General features: G+C 48.0%; 1 protein-coding gene across 1 annotated transcript in view; it reads right to left on the reverse strand.

Moving 5' to 3' along the window:
• The window catches only part of LOC139275858 (ecto-NOX disulfide-thiol exchanger 1-like), a 287,201-nt gene that overhangs the window by 117,779 nt on the left and 153,170 nt on the right, over positions 1–16,252 (reverse strand). Inside the window, exon 9 of the mRNA XM_070893066.1 lies at positions 4,056–4,074. Coding sequence (XP_070749167.1) covers positions 4,056–4,074 — 19 coding nt within the window. The remainder of the gene's footprint in view (positions 1–4,055; positions 4,075–16,252) is intronic.

Raw genomic sequence — 16,252 nt, forward strand, 5'->3', positions numbered from 1 at the left:
GGGACCACTACCCAATTGAACCACAGAAGGCAGTCTGCCTGTATAGACATTTCATTTTTGCGCCACTGGTACGGCTTTATTTCTTCCTGCATTTCCACTGGGACACTGGCCCAGCTCCTGTGAAGCACAACATTTTTTACGAGGGACAGTAAGGCATCCTGGCTCGTCCAGGTTTTAATCTGTCAAGCTGTGACGGGTGATTGCTCACTCTCGAATGCTTCCATAACCATGACTAAATCTGCGGGCTGCGCCATTTCCACCTCCGAGATGGGCAATGGCAGCCTACTGAAAGCATCGGCACAGTTGTATGCGGACAACGTGAGCGCCCATCTCTGGATGTGGGCCGATACGTTGGTATTTATCCCTTTACTCTAGGAAAACAGGGATGTTCGTGGCTTATGGTCAGTTTCCAATTCGAATTTTAGCCCAAACAGGTATTGATGCATTTTCTTTACCCCATACACACGCTAATGTTTCTTTTTCAATCATGCTGTAGGCTCTCTCAGCCTTAGACAGACTCCTGGATGCATAAGCAACTGGTTGCAATTTCCCAGATTCATTAGCTTGTTGCAATACACACCCGATGCCATACGTTGACGCATCACATGCTAGTACCAAACGCTGACATGGATCATACAACACAAGCAATTTGTTTGAGCATAACAATTTTCTAGCTTTTGCAAAGGCATTTTCTTGGCTTTTGCCCCATACCCATTCGTCGTCTTTACGCAGTAAGTCATGCAGTGGTTCTAACAGTGTGCTGAGACCCAGTAAGAAGTTACCAAAATAGTTCAGGAATCCTAGAAACGACCGCAGCTCCGTCACGTTCTGTGGTCTAGGTGCGTTCTTGATTGCCTCCACCTTTGAATCAATGGGCCTGATGCCGTCCGCCGTGATTCTTCTCCCCAGGAACTCCACTTCAGGTGCCAGGAAAATGCACTTTGAGCATTTCAACCTGAGCCCCACGCGGTTGAGTCAACTAAGAACCTCCTCCAGGTTCTGCAGATGCTCGACTGTGTCCCGACCTGTAACCAAGATGTCGTCCTGGAAGACCACCATGCGTGGGACCAACTTCAGTAAGCTTTCCATGTTTCTCTGGAATATCACCGTGGCTGATCGAATTCCAAACGGGCATCTGTTATAAATGAAGAGACCTTTGTGCGTGTTGATGCAGGTGAGGCCTTCGATGATTCCTCCAGCTCCTGCGGCATGTAGGCTGAGGTCAAGTCCAGCTTCGTGAATGTCTTTCTTCCCGCCAGCGTAGCAAAAAGGTTGTCAGCTTTTGGTAGTGGGTATTGATCCTGCAGGGAGAAACGATTGATAGTTACTTTGTAATCACCACAGATTCTGATGGTGCCGTCTCCCTTGAGGATTGGAACAATCGGATTGGCCCACTTGTTGAATTCGATCGGTGAAATGATGCCCTCTCATTGCAGCCGGTCCAGCTCGATCTCCACCCTCTTTCTCATCATGTACGGTACTGTTCTCACCTTGTGATGGATGGGTCGTTCCCCCGAATCAGGTGGCTCTGCACTTTTGCTCTGAAGGGGTGGTCCCGGGGGTCAGGTTCACTTCTGATCTACTTGAGTGATTTGAATCGCTCCCACTCCCTTGGGTTCTAGACTCTGGATTTATTTGGGGGCTGTGACAAAGTGGCAACTGGTTTGATGCAAAAATAACTTTGATTTTATTACAGACAAGAAAATACAGAGTCAAACTGATAATCACTCTAATAAAGAACAATACATTACACATTCAAAGGGGGGTTACAGTAAAATTACACCTCCCACCTCCCAATACCTAATCCTAGCTAGGTTAGACTCCAGGGAATTCAGGGACTATGCTTACCAATCCTTTCTGGTCAGTTCGTGGTAGTTCGTGATTTCGGGGTTCGTTGAATTCTGTAGGTTCTGCTTGCCGTACCCCGAACGTCGGAGAAGACTTCTTACTGCGCAATCTTCAGTTGGCTTGAGTCCGCTGATGCGGTAAGGCGCATTTTGGATCTATGGGGTAAGTACCCGGTTTTCTTCGTTAGAAATAGGTTCGAAGTCTCTTTAGGTAATGTTTTCACCTGTTGGTAGTCAGGCCTTAGATTGTAGAGTGGAAACTTTCGATTCTTTGGTTTCTTCCTGTTGGAGTTTTGTTTCGAGTTTGGTCGATCGCGGTAGTTTTTCGTTGATACCACGTTGGCTGTGGTCGGTTGCTGCCGCGATGGTGATGTTCTTCCTTCCTTCAGGACTTCAGGACTTTGAGGCTGGAGAAGTTAGTCTACAACTGTCGCGTTGGTTCTCTCCTTGTCTTGATGGCATACTCGCAGTATAGCACCTGGTGCAGTATGGCATACAGTGTCTCCTGAGGTAGTAGCAACCTAACCACTGTTAAAAACAGGGGCCAGTTATACGGTTTGAGCTGTTCTAATCTTCGCGCCAAAGCAGTCCCGGATTCTTTCTTTAAATTTGGTGGGCTTGAATTTTCTTTGTAATATTTTGGCGGGCTCGTTAAAAGTTAATATGTCTTGGGTGGGTTGCATTTCTAAATCTATTTCCTGATGGAAATATTAGCTTAGTAATCGTAATGTCCCTTTGTGCTTAGTTTTTCGCATACAGGCTGTAGTGGGCGCTTTGTTCTTATTCATGTCGAAGATGGCTTTTCTCAGTTTGGTTTGATGGCTGGCCATCTCGGAGTTATTGTTGTATTGTAAATATCTCTTGTGGAGAAGGGTTTTCGAATGTTCATTCCTCCAGACAAGTTAACTTAGTCCCCACACCCAGACAGTTCCAAAAATCAAGTGGGCTTCTTCAGTTCCCTAGGCCTGCCCACCGGTTTGAATTTGTCTTGTAAAGTCCTAAATTCGATTAAAGTTCGTAGTTTCTTCCATAAGCACTTAAGGGTTTCAAACTTTCCGGTAGATCGTCCCAAATTACATTTTCTTTCGAATGAGCCCAAACACTGGGGGGGTTCTCCGTGAATTTTGCACCCTTCAGCTCCTTGGAACTTCCCAATGCTTGGTTCGAACAGCGAAGGGAACTTGTTTAAGACCTGGGCACACAAAGTGTCGTCAGCGGGCGAGAGCGCTCCGACGTCGCCCCAGCTCCAGCGTATCTTTCCCAGCCAGCTCCTGCCGAGCAGCATGGGACCTTCCGCCCGGTACCACCCAGAGTGGTAGCTTGTGCTCCGCTCCATCGTAGGTGACCTTTACAATAGCACTGCCGATTACGGGAATCAGTTCCTTTGTGTAAGTTCTCAGATTCATGCAAATGGGAGTCAAGCCTAGCCTTGAGGCCTTGCTGCACCACAATTTTTCGAAAGTCTTTTTGCTCAAAGGACTGGCTTGCACCCGTGTCCAGCTCCACTGACACTGGGAGTCCATTTAATTCAACCTTCAGCATTATCGGGGGACACTTTATGGTAAATTTGTGCACCCTATACCTCTGCCTCCTCGGTCTGAGGCTCTGGTTCGTCATGATCCGCCGTGGATCTGTCCTCCTCTGCAACATGGTGGTTTGCAGGATTAACAGGGTTTGCAGCTCGCCTTAGCATACGTTGGAGGTGTCCCATTGTTCCACAGCCCTTGCAAATGTACCCCTTGAAGTGGCATGAATGAAAACAATAATCACCCCCGCAGTGCCAACAAGGTGTTAATGGCATTTCATTCATCACCCTTGATGGTGGACTCTGAAACATCTGTGGACAGGCAGCTGCAGACAAGTGGGGCCTGCCCTGTACGTTGCGATTTGAAAACAACACCACTTTGTTCACAGTACTTGTAGCAGCACTCGTGTGCTGAGAGATTTGCTTAGTATTGTCACTGGTGGCAATGAACACCTGGGCTATCGCTATGGCCTTACTCAAGGTTGGGGTCTCTGCAGTCAAAAGTTTGTGAAGTATCACTTCATGGCCAATGCCAAGTACGAAAAAGTCTCTGAGCATGTGCTCCAAATGTCCTTCAAATTCGCAATGTCTTGCAAGACGTCTTAGCTCGGCGACATAACTCGCTACTTCCTGGCCTTCAGACATTTTGTAGGTGTAGAACCGGTATGTCGCCATCAGAACACTTTCCTTCGGGTTCAGATGCTCCTGGACCAGTGTGCACAAATCATCGTATGATTTCTCTGTGGGTTTCGCTGGAGCAAGCAGATTTTTCATGAGGCTATACGTTGGTGCCCCGCAGATGGAGAGGAGAATCGCCCTTCATTTGGCAGCGCTTGCTTCTCCTTCCAGCTCATTGGCCACGAAGTATTGGTTGAGTCGTTCCACGGAGGTTTCCCAATCATCTCCCTCTGAGAATTTCTTCAGGATGCCCACTGTTCTCTGCATCGTTGCGTTCGTCATCTGTATCTCATCGCCAGTTGTTGTATATGAATAAGGAGTCTAACTGGATACTGTAAGCTCAAAGTGAAGTGTGACCTTAGTCTTTTATTGCAGGTCTTCAGAGTGCCTCTCCAGCCTGTGAGGCCTCCTTAAGTACCTGTTCTCCCAAGGGATTGTGGGATTCCTTGGGACTTCAGGGGATGAGCCTCTGGTGGCTGTACAAGGTTACATACATAACACCCGCCACTACCCTTTGCACACACAGCCTGTTGCCCCCCCCCCCCACTGCCCTTTACACGCACAGCCTGCTCCGCTCCCCCCCCACTGCCCTTTACACACACAGCCTGCTCCCCCCCCCCCCCACTGCCCTTTACACACACAGCCTGCTGCCCCCCTCACTGCACTTTACACACACAGCCTGCTCCCCCCACCCCATTGCCCTTTGCACACACAGCCTGCTCCGTTATGTCTGTAATGCACTTATGAATGACTCCACGAGGCAATGTGTTGTACTCAAACTGTAGTGACCTTGGTCCTTTATTCATAACTCCAGAGTGAGGCACAAGCATGGTGGACAGCCTTTTATACTGGGCCCTACACACTTATGCAGGTGACCCTCAGGTCTCCCATCGCAGTGCCCTCTGGTGGACAACCTCAGCCACAGGGGCAGGAAACCCCAGTCTCCACCAGTTACACCCTCTAGTGGTGCCAGAATAGTATATACACAGTGTAAACCTTATTGACAGTACGTCAGATAACAGGTCTCCATCTTATGCAACTATACAGCGACTACACAGAGAGTATATCTATAGTCTGCAAATGTAACACTCCCCACTGCCCGTTTCACACACAGCCTGCTCCCCCCCCCACTGCCCTTTACACACACAGCCTGTCCCCCCGACTGCTGTGATCAGTCCCAGGATTGAGCCATCAATCCCAGCAACGGCTTTTTCCAATTTAGAACACTGACATTCCTGTAATTTATTAGCTGCAGTTATTGTGCAAAGTACTTTGGCTAAAACGGCTTCATCTCCATTATCGAGACAAATAGAACACAGAGCCTGTAGCCTACAGACGGTGCACAGGATGTAGGAAGTGGTAACATTTCCACCCAGTTTGTTTTGCCAGAAAGGAAATTGGGCTGAAGGCGGCCTTTGACTCAGTTTCCTCGGTCCCATTCCGAGGCTGACCATTTACAGACATGTGAAATTGACGGACAGTAACAGTCCCGCTGGCCCATCAAGCCTGTCCCATTCCACAATGGCCGAACCACCATGGCTAAACACTTCTCCCCTCACCCCCACCTTCTCCGCAGCCTTGTAATCTCCTGGGGTGGGGGCAAAGAAACGGAGAAAAATCCCAGAGCCAATAAGGGGAAAAGTACTCTGGAAGTTGTGTCTGCATAGTGAGGTGGCTGCTTATTGGGACATGGGTCTGATCAGGAGTCAGCCGTAACTAAAAACGTCCCCTCCGTGTAGAACTACCCCTTCTCAGAGAAGGGTTAAGGACCGCACTGCTTGAAGACAAAACTATGTTTACAACATATTGTAACTATTCTGTTCGTCTACTTCAAGTACTTATATGGCACAAAAATAAAACCATCCTATATATAGAAACATAGAAACATAGAAAATAGGTGCAGGAGCAGGCCATTCAGCCCTTCTAGCCTGCACCGCCATTCAATGAGTTCATGGCTGAACATGAAACTTCAGTACCCCCTTCCTGCTTTCTCGCCATAACCCTTGATCCCCCGAGTAGTAAGGACTTCATCTAACTCCCTTTTGAATATATTTAGTGAATTGGCCTCAACTACTTTCTGTGGTAGAGAATTCCACAGGTTCACCACTCTCTGGGTGAAGAAGTTTCTCCTCATCTCGGTCCTAAATGGCTTACCCCTTATCCTCAGACTGTGACCCCTGATTCTGGACTTCCCCAACATTGGGAACATTCTTTCTGCATCTAACCTGTCTAAACCCGTCAGAATTTTAAACGTTTCTATGAGGTCCCCTCTCATTCTTCTGAACTCCAGTGAATACAATCCCAATTGATCCAATCTTTCTTGATAGGTCAGTCCCGCCATCCCGGGAATCAGTCTGGTGAACCTTCGCTGCACTCCCTCAATAGCAAGAATGTCCTTCCTCAAGTTAGGAGACCAAAACTGTACACAATACTCCAGGTGTGGCCTCACCAAGGCCCTGTACAACTGTAGCAACACCTCCCTGCCCCTGTATTCAAATCCCCTCGCTATGAAGGCCAACATGCCATTTGCTTTCTTAACCGCCTGCTGTACCTGCATGCCAACCTTCAATGACTGATGTACCATGACACCCAGGTCTCGTTGCACCTTCCCTTTTCCTAATCTGTCACCATTCAGATAATAGTCTGTCTCTCTGTTTTTACCACCAAAGTGGATAACCTCACATTTATCCACATTATACTTCATCTGCCATGCATTTGCCCACTCACCTAACCTATCCAAGTCACTCTGCAGCCTAATAGCATCCTCCTCGCAGCTCACACTGCCACCCAACTTAGTATCATCCGCAAATTTGGAGATACTGCATTTAATCCCCTCGTCTAAATCATTAATGTACAATGTAAACAGCTGGGGCCCCAGCACAGAACCTTGCGGCACTCCACTAGTCACTGCCTGCCATTCTGAAAAGTACCCGTTTACTCCTACTCTTTGCTTCCTGTCTGACAACCAGTTCTCAATCCACGTCAGCACACTACCCCCAATCCCATGTGCTTTAACTTTGCACATTAATCTCTTGTGTGGGACCTTGTCGAAAGCCTTCTGAAAGTCCAAATATACCACATCAACTGGTTCTCCCTTGTCCACTTTACTGGAAACATCCTCAAAAAATTCCAGAAGATTTGTCAAGCATGATTTCCCTTTCACAAATCCATGCTGACTTGGACCTATCATGTCACCATTTTCCAGATGCACTGCTATGACATCCTTAATAATTGATTCCATCACTTTACCCACTACTGAGGTCAGGCTGACCGGTCTATAATTCCCTGTTTTCTCTCTCCCTCCTTTTTTAAAAAGTGGGGTTACATTGGCTACCCTCCACTCCATAGGAACTGATCCAGAGTCAATGGAATGTTGGAAAATGACTGTCAATGCATCCGCTATTTCCAAGGCCACCTCCTTAAGTACTCTAGGATGCAGTCCATCAGGCCCTGGGGATTTATCGGCCTTCAATCCCATCAATTTCCCCAACACAATTTCCCGACTAATAAAGATTTCCCTCAGTTCCTCTTCCTTACTAGACCCTCTGACCCCTTTTATATCCGGAAGGTTGTTTGTATCCTCCTTAGTGAATACCGAACCAAAGTACTTGTTCAATTGATCCGCCATTTCTTTGTTCCCCGTTATGACTTCCCCTGATTCTGACTGCAGGGGACCTACGTTTGTCTTCACCAACCTTTTTCTCTTTACATACCTATAGAAACTTTTGCAATCCGCCTTAATGTTCCCTGCAAGCTTCTTCTCGTACTCCATTTTCCCTGTCCTAATCAAACCCTTTGTCCTCCTCTGCTGAGTTCTAAATTTCTCCCAGTCCCCAGGTTCGCTGCTATTTCTGGCAAATTTGTATGCCACTTCCTTGGCTTTAATACTATCCCTGATTTCCCTAGATAGCCACGGTTGAGCCACCTTCCCCTTTTTATTTTTACGCCAGACAGGAATGTACAATTGTTGTACTTCATCCATGCGGTCTCTAAATGTCTGCCATTGCCCATCCACAGTCAACCCCCTAAGTATCATTCGCCAATCTATCCTAGCCAATTCACGCCTCATACCTTCAAAGTTACCCTTCTTTAAGTTCTGGACCATGGTCTCTGAAATTACTGTTTCATTCTCCATCCTAATGCAGAATTCCACCATATTATGGTCACTCTTCCCCAAGGGGCCTCGCACAATGAGATTGCTAATTAATCCTCTCTCATTACACAACACCCAGTCTAAGATGGCCTCCCCCCTAGTTGGTTCCTCAACATATTGGTCTAGAAAACCATCCCTTATGCACTCCAGGAAATCCTCCTCCACCGTATTGCTTCCAGTTTGGCTAGCCCAATCTATGTGCATATTAAAGTCACCCATTATAACTGCTGCACCTTTATTGCATGCACCCCTAATTTCCTGTTTGATGCCCTCCCCAACATCCCTATTACTGTTTGGAGGTCTGTACACAACTCCTACTAACGTTTTTTGCCCTTTGGTGTTCTGCAGCTCTACCCATATAGATTCCACATCATCCAAGCTAATGTCTTTCCTAACTATTGCATTAATCTCCTCTTTAACCAGCAATGCTACCCCACCTCCTTTTACTTTTATTCTATCCTTCCTGAATGTTGAATACCCCTGAATGTTGAGTTCCCAGTCCTGATCATCCTGGAGCCACGTCTCCGTAATCCCAATCACATCATATTTGTTAACATCTATTTGCACAATTAATTCATCCACCTTATTGCGGATACTCCTTGCATTAAGACACAAAGCCTTCAGGCTTGTTTTATTAACACCCTTTGTCCTTTTAGAATTTTGCTGTACAGTGGCCCTTTTTGTTCTTTGCCTTGGGTTTCTCTGCCCTCCACTTTTCCTCATCTCCTTTCTGTCTTTTGCTTTTGGCTCCTTTTTGTTTCCCTCTGTCTCCCTGCATTGGTTCCCATCCCCCTGCCATATTAGTTTAAATCCTCCCCAACAGCACTAGCAAACACTCCCCCTAGGACATTGGTTCCAGTCCTGCCCAGGTGCAGACCGTCCGGTTTGTACTGGTCCCACCTCCCCCAGAACCGGTCCCAATGCCCCAGGAATTTGAATCCCTCCCTGCTGCACCACTGCTCAAGCCACGTATTCATCTGCGCTATCCTGCGATTCCTACTCTGACTATCACGTGGCACTGGTAGCAATCCCGAGATTACTACTTTTGAGGTCCTACTTTTTAATTTAGCTCCTAGCTCCTTAAATTCGTTTCGTAGGACCTCATCCCTTTTTTTGCCTATGTCGTTGGTACCAATGTGCACCACGACAACTGGCTGTTCTCCCTCCCATTTCAGAATGTCCTGCACCCGCTCCGAGACATCCTTGACCCTTGCACCAGGGAGGCAACATACCATCCTGGAGTCTCGGTTGCGGCCGCAGAAACGCCTATCTATTCCCCTCACAATTGAATCCCCTATCACTATCGCTCTCCCACTCTTTTTCTTGCCCTCCTGTGCAGCAGAGCCAGCCACGGTGCCATGAACTTGGCTGCTGCTGCCCTCCCCTGATGAGTCATTCCCCTCAACAGTACCCAAAGCGGTGTATCTGTTTTGCAGGGGGATGACCGCAGGGGACCCCTGCACTACCTTCCTTGCTCTATCTTGCTGACTTCTAACATTCTACCCTAACTCGCACCAAGTCCCACTCACCCATCATCACTGTGCTCACTGCCCGTGTCCTAACTCGCATCAAGTCCCACTCACCCATCATCCCTGTGCTCGCTGCCCGTGTCCTAACTTGCACCAAGTTCCGCACACCCATCATCCCTATGCTCGCTACCCGTGTCCTAACTTGCACCAAGTCCCGCTCACCCATCATCATTGTGCTCACTGCCCGTGTCCTAACTTGCACCAAGTCCCGCTCACCCATCAACCCTGTGCTCGCTGCTTGTGTGCTATCTCGCATCAAGTCCTGCTCATCCATCACCCCTGTGCTCGCTGCCCGTGTCCTAACTCGCACCAAGTCCCATTCATCCATCTCCCCTGTGCTCACTGCCCGTGTCCTAACTCGCACCAAGTTCCGCTCACCCATCACCCCTGTGCTCGCTGACTTACATTGGCTTCCGGTTAAGCAACGCCTCGATTTCAAAATTCTCATTCTTGTTTTCAAATCCCTCCATGACCTCGCCCCTTCCTATCTCTGTAATCTCCTCCAGCCCCTCAACCACCCACCCCCTCCAGACCCCCGAGATGTCTGCGCTCCTCTAATTCAGCCCTCTAGAGCATCCCTGATTATAATCACTCAACCATTGGTGGCTGTGCCTTCTGTTGCCTAGGCCCCAATCTCTGCAATTCCCTGCCTAAACCTCTCCTCTCTACCTCTCTTTCTTCCTTCAAGATGCTCCTTAAAACCTACCTCTTTGACTAAGGTCATCTGCCCTAATTTCTCCTTATCCAGCTTGGTGTCAATTTTTAAAATCTCACAATACTCCTGTGAAGCACCTCGGGACATTTCACTGCATTAAAGGCGCTAGATAAATACAAGTGGTTGTTGTTGTTGTTGTTGTAAACCTTCTCAGTATTGGTATATTCCTGTATTACTGGTGCGGCCCTGTATGGGGGACATTGCTAAAAGGGCCTCAATATTTATGGGGAGGACGTGGGGGGGTAGTACTCGGTAAAATAATGGGACTAAAGGCAGACAAGTCCCCTGGACCTGATGGTTACATCCTAGAATCTTGAGAGGTGTCTGTAGAGAAAGTGGGTAAAATGGGGAAAACCCGGGGGGGTGGGGGATGTGGAGGAGGTGCTTCCGATCCTAATGGCGGGACCTCATTCAATAATCCGCTGCAGACTCCCGCCCGAGTGCAGCCCACGTGGATGGCGGTCTTGAACAAAATAAACAACCTCCCGTCAGGAAACGCTTCACTCCCGCCATCTGATATGTTACAGGGGGAGGATCACATGACCATTATAGAGGTTACAGGGGGAGGATCACATGACCATTATAGAGGCCCCACTGATTGAAATGGATGGACAATTGTGTTGTGTATGAACCTTCCTGCCTGCTAATCCTCTGTGTGTACAAGTAACCCAATATGCCCAAGTGCATTAAGGGGAATGCTGCTTCAAATGCCTTTAACTAGCTTCAGGCATGGTGGAGAATGGCTACAAGAGCTTCTCTCTTTGCACCGAAGAAACTGGTCCAGGCCAAGACCACGCCCTCCAGTGGCTACACTTAGTAACTGCATGTCCCCAAGGAGAAGACATCCTCCAGTTGTCCACACTTGGAAAGAGCACTTTGCTAAATGTGCCTGTGAAAATGTTGGTTTATGACAAATCATTGATACGTATTTACAACATGACAGAATCCATAGCATAAGACCCACCGGATTACAGAGAGCCACTGTGATCTGCCAGCTCTTCCTACAAGGTGCGAGAGCAGGATGATTGAGCAGGCAGAATGGATTGAGTGGTCAGAGCAGAGATGGGTTGGCAGCAGTGGTTCAAGCAGCAGATGTGTGAATTTTAGGAGGATTCAGGATTGGGCCAGGTCAATGGCGGCAGCAGTTCAAATGGGTGGGAGCAAGAGTCTGGTTTGCTGGGAGCAGCGGGCAATTTTCAGTAGAAGACATTTTAGCTTGTTTGAATGACAATTGATGTTATTTAAAAGACATTTTAAGGCTGTAAGAAACTTGTAAGTAGTATTTTAGATCAGAGCTCTGGCTGGACTGAGATGGAAGGTGAAATGATACCCATGGTGTGTGTTTCCAGCCCTCAGAGCCAAGGAGCTCAGAGAAGGTTATTGTGGGAAACATTGCTGATGAAAGAGCAGGAGGACAGGAGCGTACAGCATGGGGCGGATTGTCGGCCTGTTGCTGCCTCGGTTTTCACCCTGGACGGGCGGCAATGGCAGCGGTGAGCTCTTCTGGGCAGGCGGCCAGCTTCCAGCGCCCCGCCGGGGTTTTTGGGGCCGGTTTCAGCGGGGCATGGAGCACTACCGCCCGGGAGAGGGGTGCCGGTGTACAACGTCCCTGCTGTGAAACCAGCTCCATTTTTGGCTGCCCCCGATCCGTAGCGCTGTGTAGAGCGGCCCCTGCTGGGACCACCTGTGAAAGTGGGCAGTCCGACCTGTAGCGGCTGTACTGAGGTAAGTAATGTCCACCTCCGGTAAGTGTGATTGGTTTTTATTTTATTTTTGCGATGTGTTGTGGTGGCGTGAGTTATTTATTGGGAATGTTTTTGGTGTTTTATTCAGGGTTTTTTCCCCCCAGGCCTCTCTTACAGCGCTCCGAAGCCGACTGTTTAACTCAGGATTTTCACAGGCTCAGCCGGCCTAGCGCCCGAAGAGAAGTGTGTAACGTCTCCCTTAGCACTCCGCCCCACACTCGGGGCCCAGCTGCCCAATTTTGCTGACTGAGGCGCAAACTTTACCGTCCCGCCGCCATTACGGCCCCGAAATGAGCAAAGCCGAAAATCCAGCCCCATCTGCTCCCAGGCATCAGTGAGTGTGAAAGCCTAATCGATGCTACCTGGCTGGTACTGGACTCAGTGGGAGAGACAGGTGAGTACAGGTACCGGCCAGAGGAGGGACAGAAGGAACATGTTCGGGAAGTGACAGTGCCAGTTGGGGTTGGGAGAGTTGCAGTGAGGAGAGGAGCTAAGGAAGGCAGGTGGAAGAGAGCAGTATACAGGATGCAACCGTATCAAAGGTTTCAGCCGCAGGATAACACTGACAATGTACTGACAATGTTATTCAGGAACAGGAAGTGTCACTGGGCTGTAGTGGAGCAAGGGAAACAAGGTAGTGAGGAAAAGGGGCATTGTTCAAGCAGGAGAGTCAAAGGTGGGATTTACGGGCAGCTAAGATTGCTGCTAAGATTGGAATAATAAAGCTGTGCTTTGTCTACAAGGGCCAGAGAGGGTGGATATTTAGGAGAGGATGCGTTAGTTCAGAGAGTGAAAAAAGAACCAGTGGTGATATTCCACTTGAGAATTAATAACATATGGAAGAAGCAAAGTGATTGAAAGGTAGGTTTGAGCACAGTGCTGTGGGAGTGATGGAAAGGGGCGGTAAAGGCAAGTGGTCTCTGTTATTAACAATCTCTAGAAAAGGAAGAGAGTGCACAAGTAGAATTATACAGTAATTGCAGGGCTAACAGATGGCTCTGCTCAAACTGTGATATATTTAAGATTGTGTAAACAAGAGAGCTGGGCTAATCTATACAGGACAGGGCCAGAGAGATCAGCTTCTTATACAATCCAGATTCATTCACACTTAATGGGGAGGGGGAGGAGATCAGAATGTAATGAGGCAGAGCTGGCAGTGCTGTCAAGAGAAAGGAGAGAATATAAAGCAAAATGTATATCCAGGTAAAATAAAACATAAACAAAACAAGAAAATCAACAATCTTGCACACTGCACGCACTCCTTGTCCGGAATCTTCCCAGCCCTGCGAGTGCGGGTTTGGAGGCGGGCCCACTGTGAAAATGGCCCTGATTGACAGCAGGGCGGAAGTCTGCTCTGAATCCGCCTCCATGTCAGTTTCTTATCTGTTGGATCTGCGTGCGATCACAGACCCGGCACCAAGCGGTGGGACAGGTCATTAAGATGCTTACGAGGTAAGTTAAAGATATTTAAAAGGATTTTATCCAGGCACTTAGCATTTTGCCAAGTTTTCAACGAGTTTACCATCCCTCAGGTTTTACGCCAGGTAAGTGTGTCGGGTTCTCAGTGACTATCCATTGCTTTGGCTAGTTGACAGCTGCAGAAGTGGTATAAAAGCAACCATTTCACAGTTGTTCACTTTCCAATGACAGAAGCTGACGCCTTCAGGATTTCAAAGAAACTTTTGAGCTGTAAGCAGTTTAGAAGTGTTTGCAGTGAACTCTCTATTCACCATCACCTTCTTGGAGCAACCTCTCTCACCATTGACAGATCGCTTCTGTCATCTCAACCTCACTGGTCAGGTGGGCAGAGCAGTGGCAAATGGAATTTAATTCAGAGAAGTGTGAGGTAATGCACTTTGGGAGGGCTAATAAGGAAAGGGTATGCACATTAAATGGTAGGTCACTTAATAGTGTAGATGAACAAAGAGCCCTTGGAGTGCTTGTCCACAGATACCTGAAAGTAGCAGGCTAAGTGAATAAGGTGATTAAGAAGGCATACGGAATGCTTGCCGTTATTGGCCGAGGCATAGAATATAAGAGCAGGGAGGTTATGCTTAAATTGTATAATACTCTGGTTAGGCCACAGCTGGAGTACTGCGTGCAGTTCTGGTCACCGTTTTATAGGAAGGATATGATTGCACTAGAGAGGGTGCAGAGGAGATTTACTAGGATGCTGCCTGGAATGGAGAATCTTAGCTGGGAGGACAGATTGGATAGACTGGGTTTGTTCTCATTGGAACAGTGGAGGTTGAGAGGAGACCTCATTGAGGTGTACAAAATTTTGAGGGGCCTGGATATATTGGATAGCAAGGGCCGAGTTCCATTGATGGAGGGGTCAATTATGAGGGGATAGTTTTAAGGTGGTTGTTGGAAGGTTCAGAGGGGGATTTGAGGGGGGGGGGTTGGGGGGCTTCTTCACACAGAGGGTTATGAGGGTCTGGAACTCACTGCTTGGAAGGGTGGTGGATGCAGAAACCTTCACCACATTTAAAAGGTGCTTGGATGGGCAATTAAAGTGCCGTAACCTGCAGGGTTACAGACCTAGAGCTGGTAAGTGGGATTAGATTGGGTAACCTCTTGTTGGCTGGTGCAGATACGATGGTACGTACTGTAGGGAATCGAATGCGGACTAGTTTTGATTGCCTGGATAGGTCGAAGAAGAATTTTCCCAGATTTCTTTTCTCCCAATTGGCCTGGGTTTTTATCTAGCTTTTGCCTCTCCCAGGAGATCACATGGCTTCGGTTGGGGTGGAGTGTAGAATGTTTCGGTGTAAGGGGTGTGGGGCGGACTGGTTGGGCTGGGTGCTCTTTACCTTTCCGCCATTGTTCATTGGTTTATATGTAACCTTCAGGGCTGCTGACCATGGGCCGTGTGGCTCTTTATCGGGCGGCACGGACACGATGGGCTGAAATGGCCTCCTTCTGCACTGTGGATTTCTATGTTTCTAACCTCACCTGCCATCTATTCCAGCAGCATCAATGCCCTTGAAAAAAATCACCTTGGTCCTCAGAATCCCACCACGATCAGCCCCAACATCACTAAACACACCAGCTTCACCAACAACACCAATAACCTTCTCCGCAATCGCCTGATACTGAACGGGACACACAGCATCAGCACCTGACCACATTGCTGCCCGGGAGGCCAGGGATGGCCTTACCATGACCACATTTACTTCACTTGACATTGTGCACCCTGACTGCCACATGATGTGCCAGGTTGGTACCATCCCTACAATGCCCAAGCCATTCGTTTCACACATCACCATTGTGCAGGTTACCCTTACGTCTGACCATTCACTACAACTCACGAAGACACTTCCAAAGGTGCACACAAAGCTGTCCAAGAACACAAAGTGTTCAAAATAAAAAGTTAAATGTTTGACAACACATCAGCAGAAACTCTACATGAACATTGGCTAAAAGACCTGTAGTGTATCTGCTTCATGGGTTCTTTGCTTAAGAATTCACAGCTACACATTTTGCTATAAATAACAAGCTGGTTTATTAGCAAAGGTTTAACAATCAAACTGAACCCTACAATTCATCCACCAGGCTCACAACTGCACAACTCATCGTGGAGAACATGAACTCAATTGACTGGGGGTTTTATTGAGTCTTGTGAACGTCACATGACTGGCTAAGCCACTCACAGTGCAACAGCTCCACAAGCCAGTGAGCCTTGTGTGTTGTTAGTTGGTATGATTGGACAAGGATAAGGGTGAGTGAGAGGGGTGGTTCGTGAGCTGGGAAAGTGATAATGTGGATAGAGAGAGAGAGAGGGATGGGTGGAGGTGCAAAGTCAGTTGGTGTGAGTAAGGATCTGGAGGAGTCGGGTAGGGAAGGCAGAGTGATGGGGATGTGATGAGTGGTACAGCAAGATAAGGTTGAATGTGGCGTTGCAGTAACATTTTGTGATCTACTGAGATCAATGACAGGTTTGTGCCATTGCAGCCTGGTTCTCCTGATGACATCGCTGCTTTTTCCCTCCTGTATAATGTGCAACCAGGCTGTGTTGGTGACCTGGGGAGGTCTCTTCCACCCAATGGAAGGAAAGAGA

The sequence above is a fragment of the Pristiophorus japonicus genome, chromosome 11, assembly GCF_044704955.1.
Source record: "Pristiophorus japonicus isolate sPriJap1 chromosome 11, sPriJap1.hap1, whole genome shotgun sequence".
NCBI classification, from domain to species: Eukaryota; Metazoa; Chordata; class Chondrichthyes; family Pristiophoridae; genus Pristiophorus; species Pristiophorus japonicus.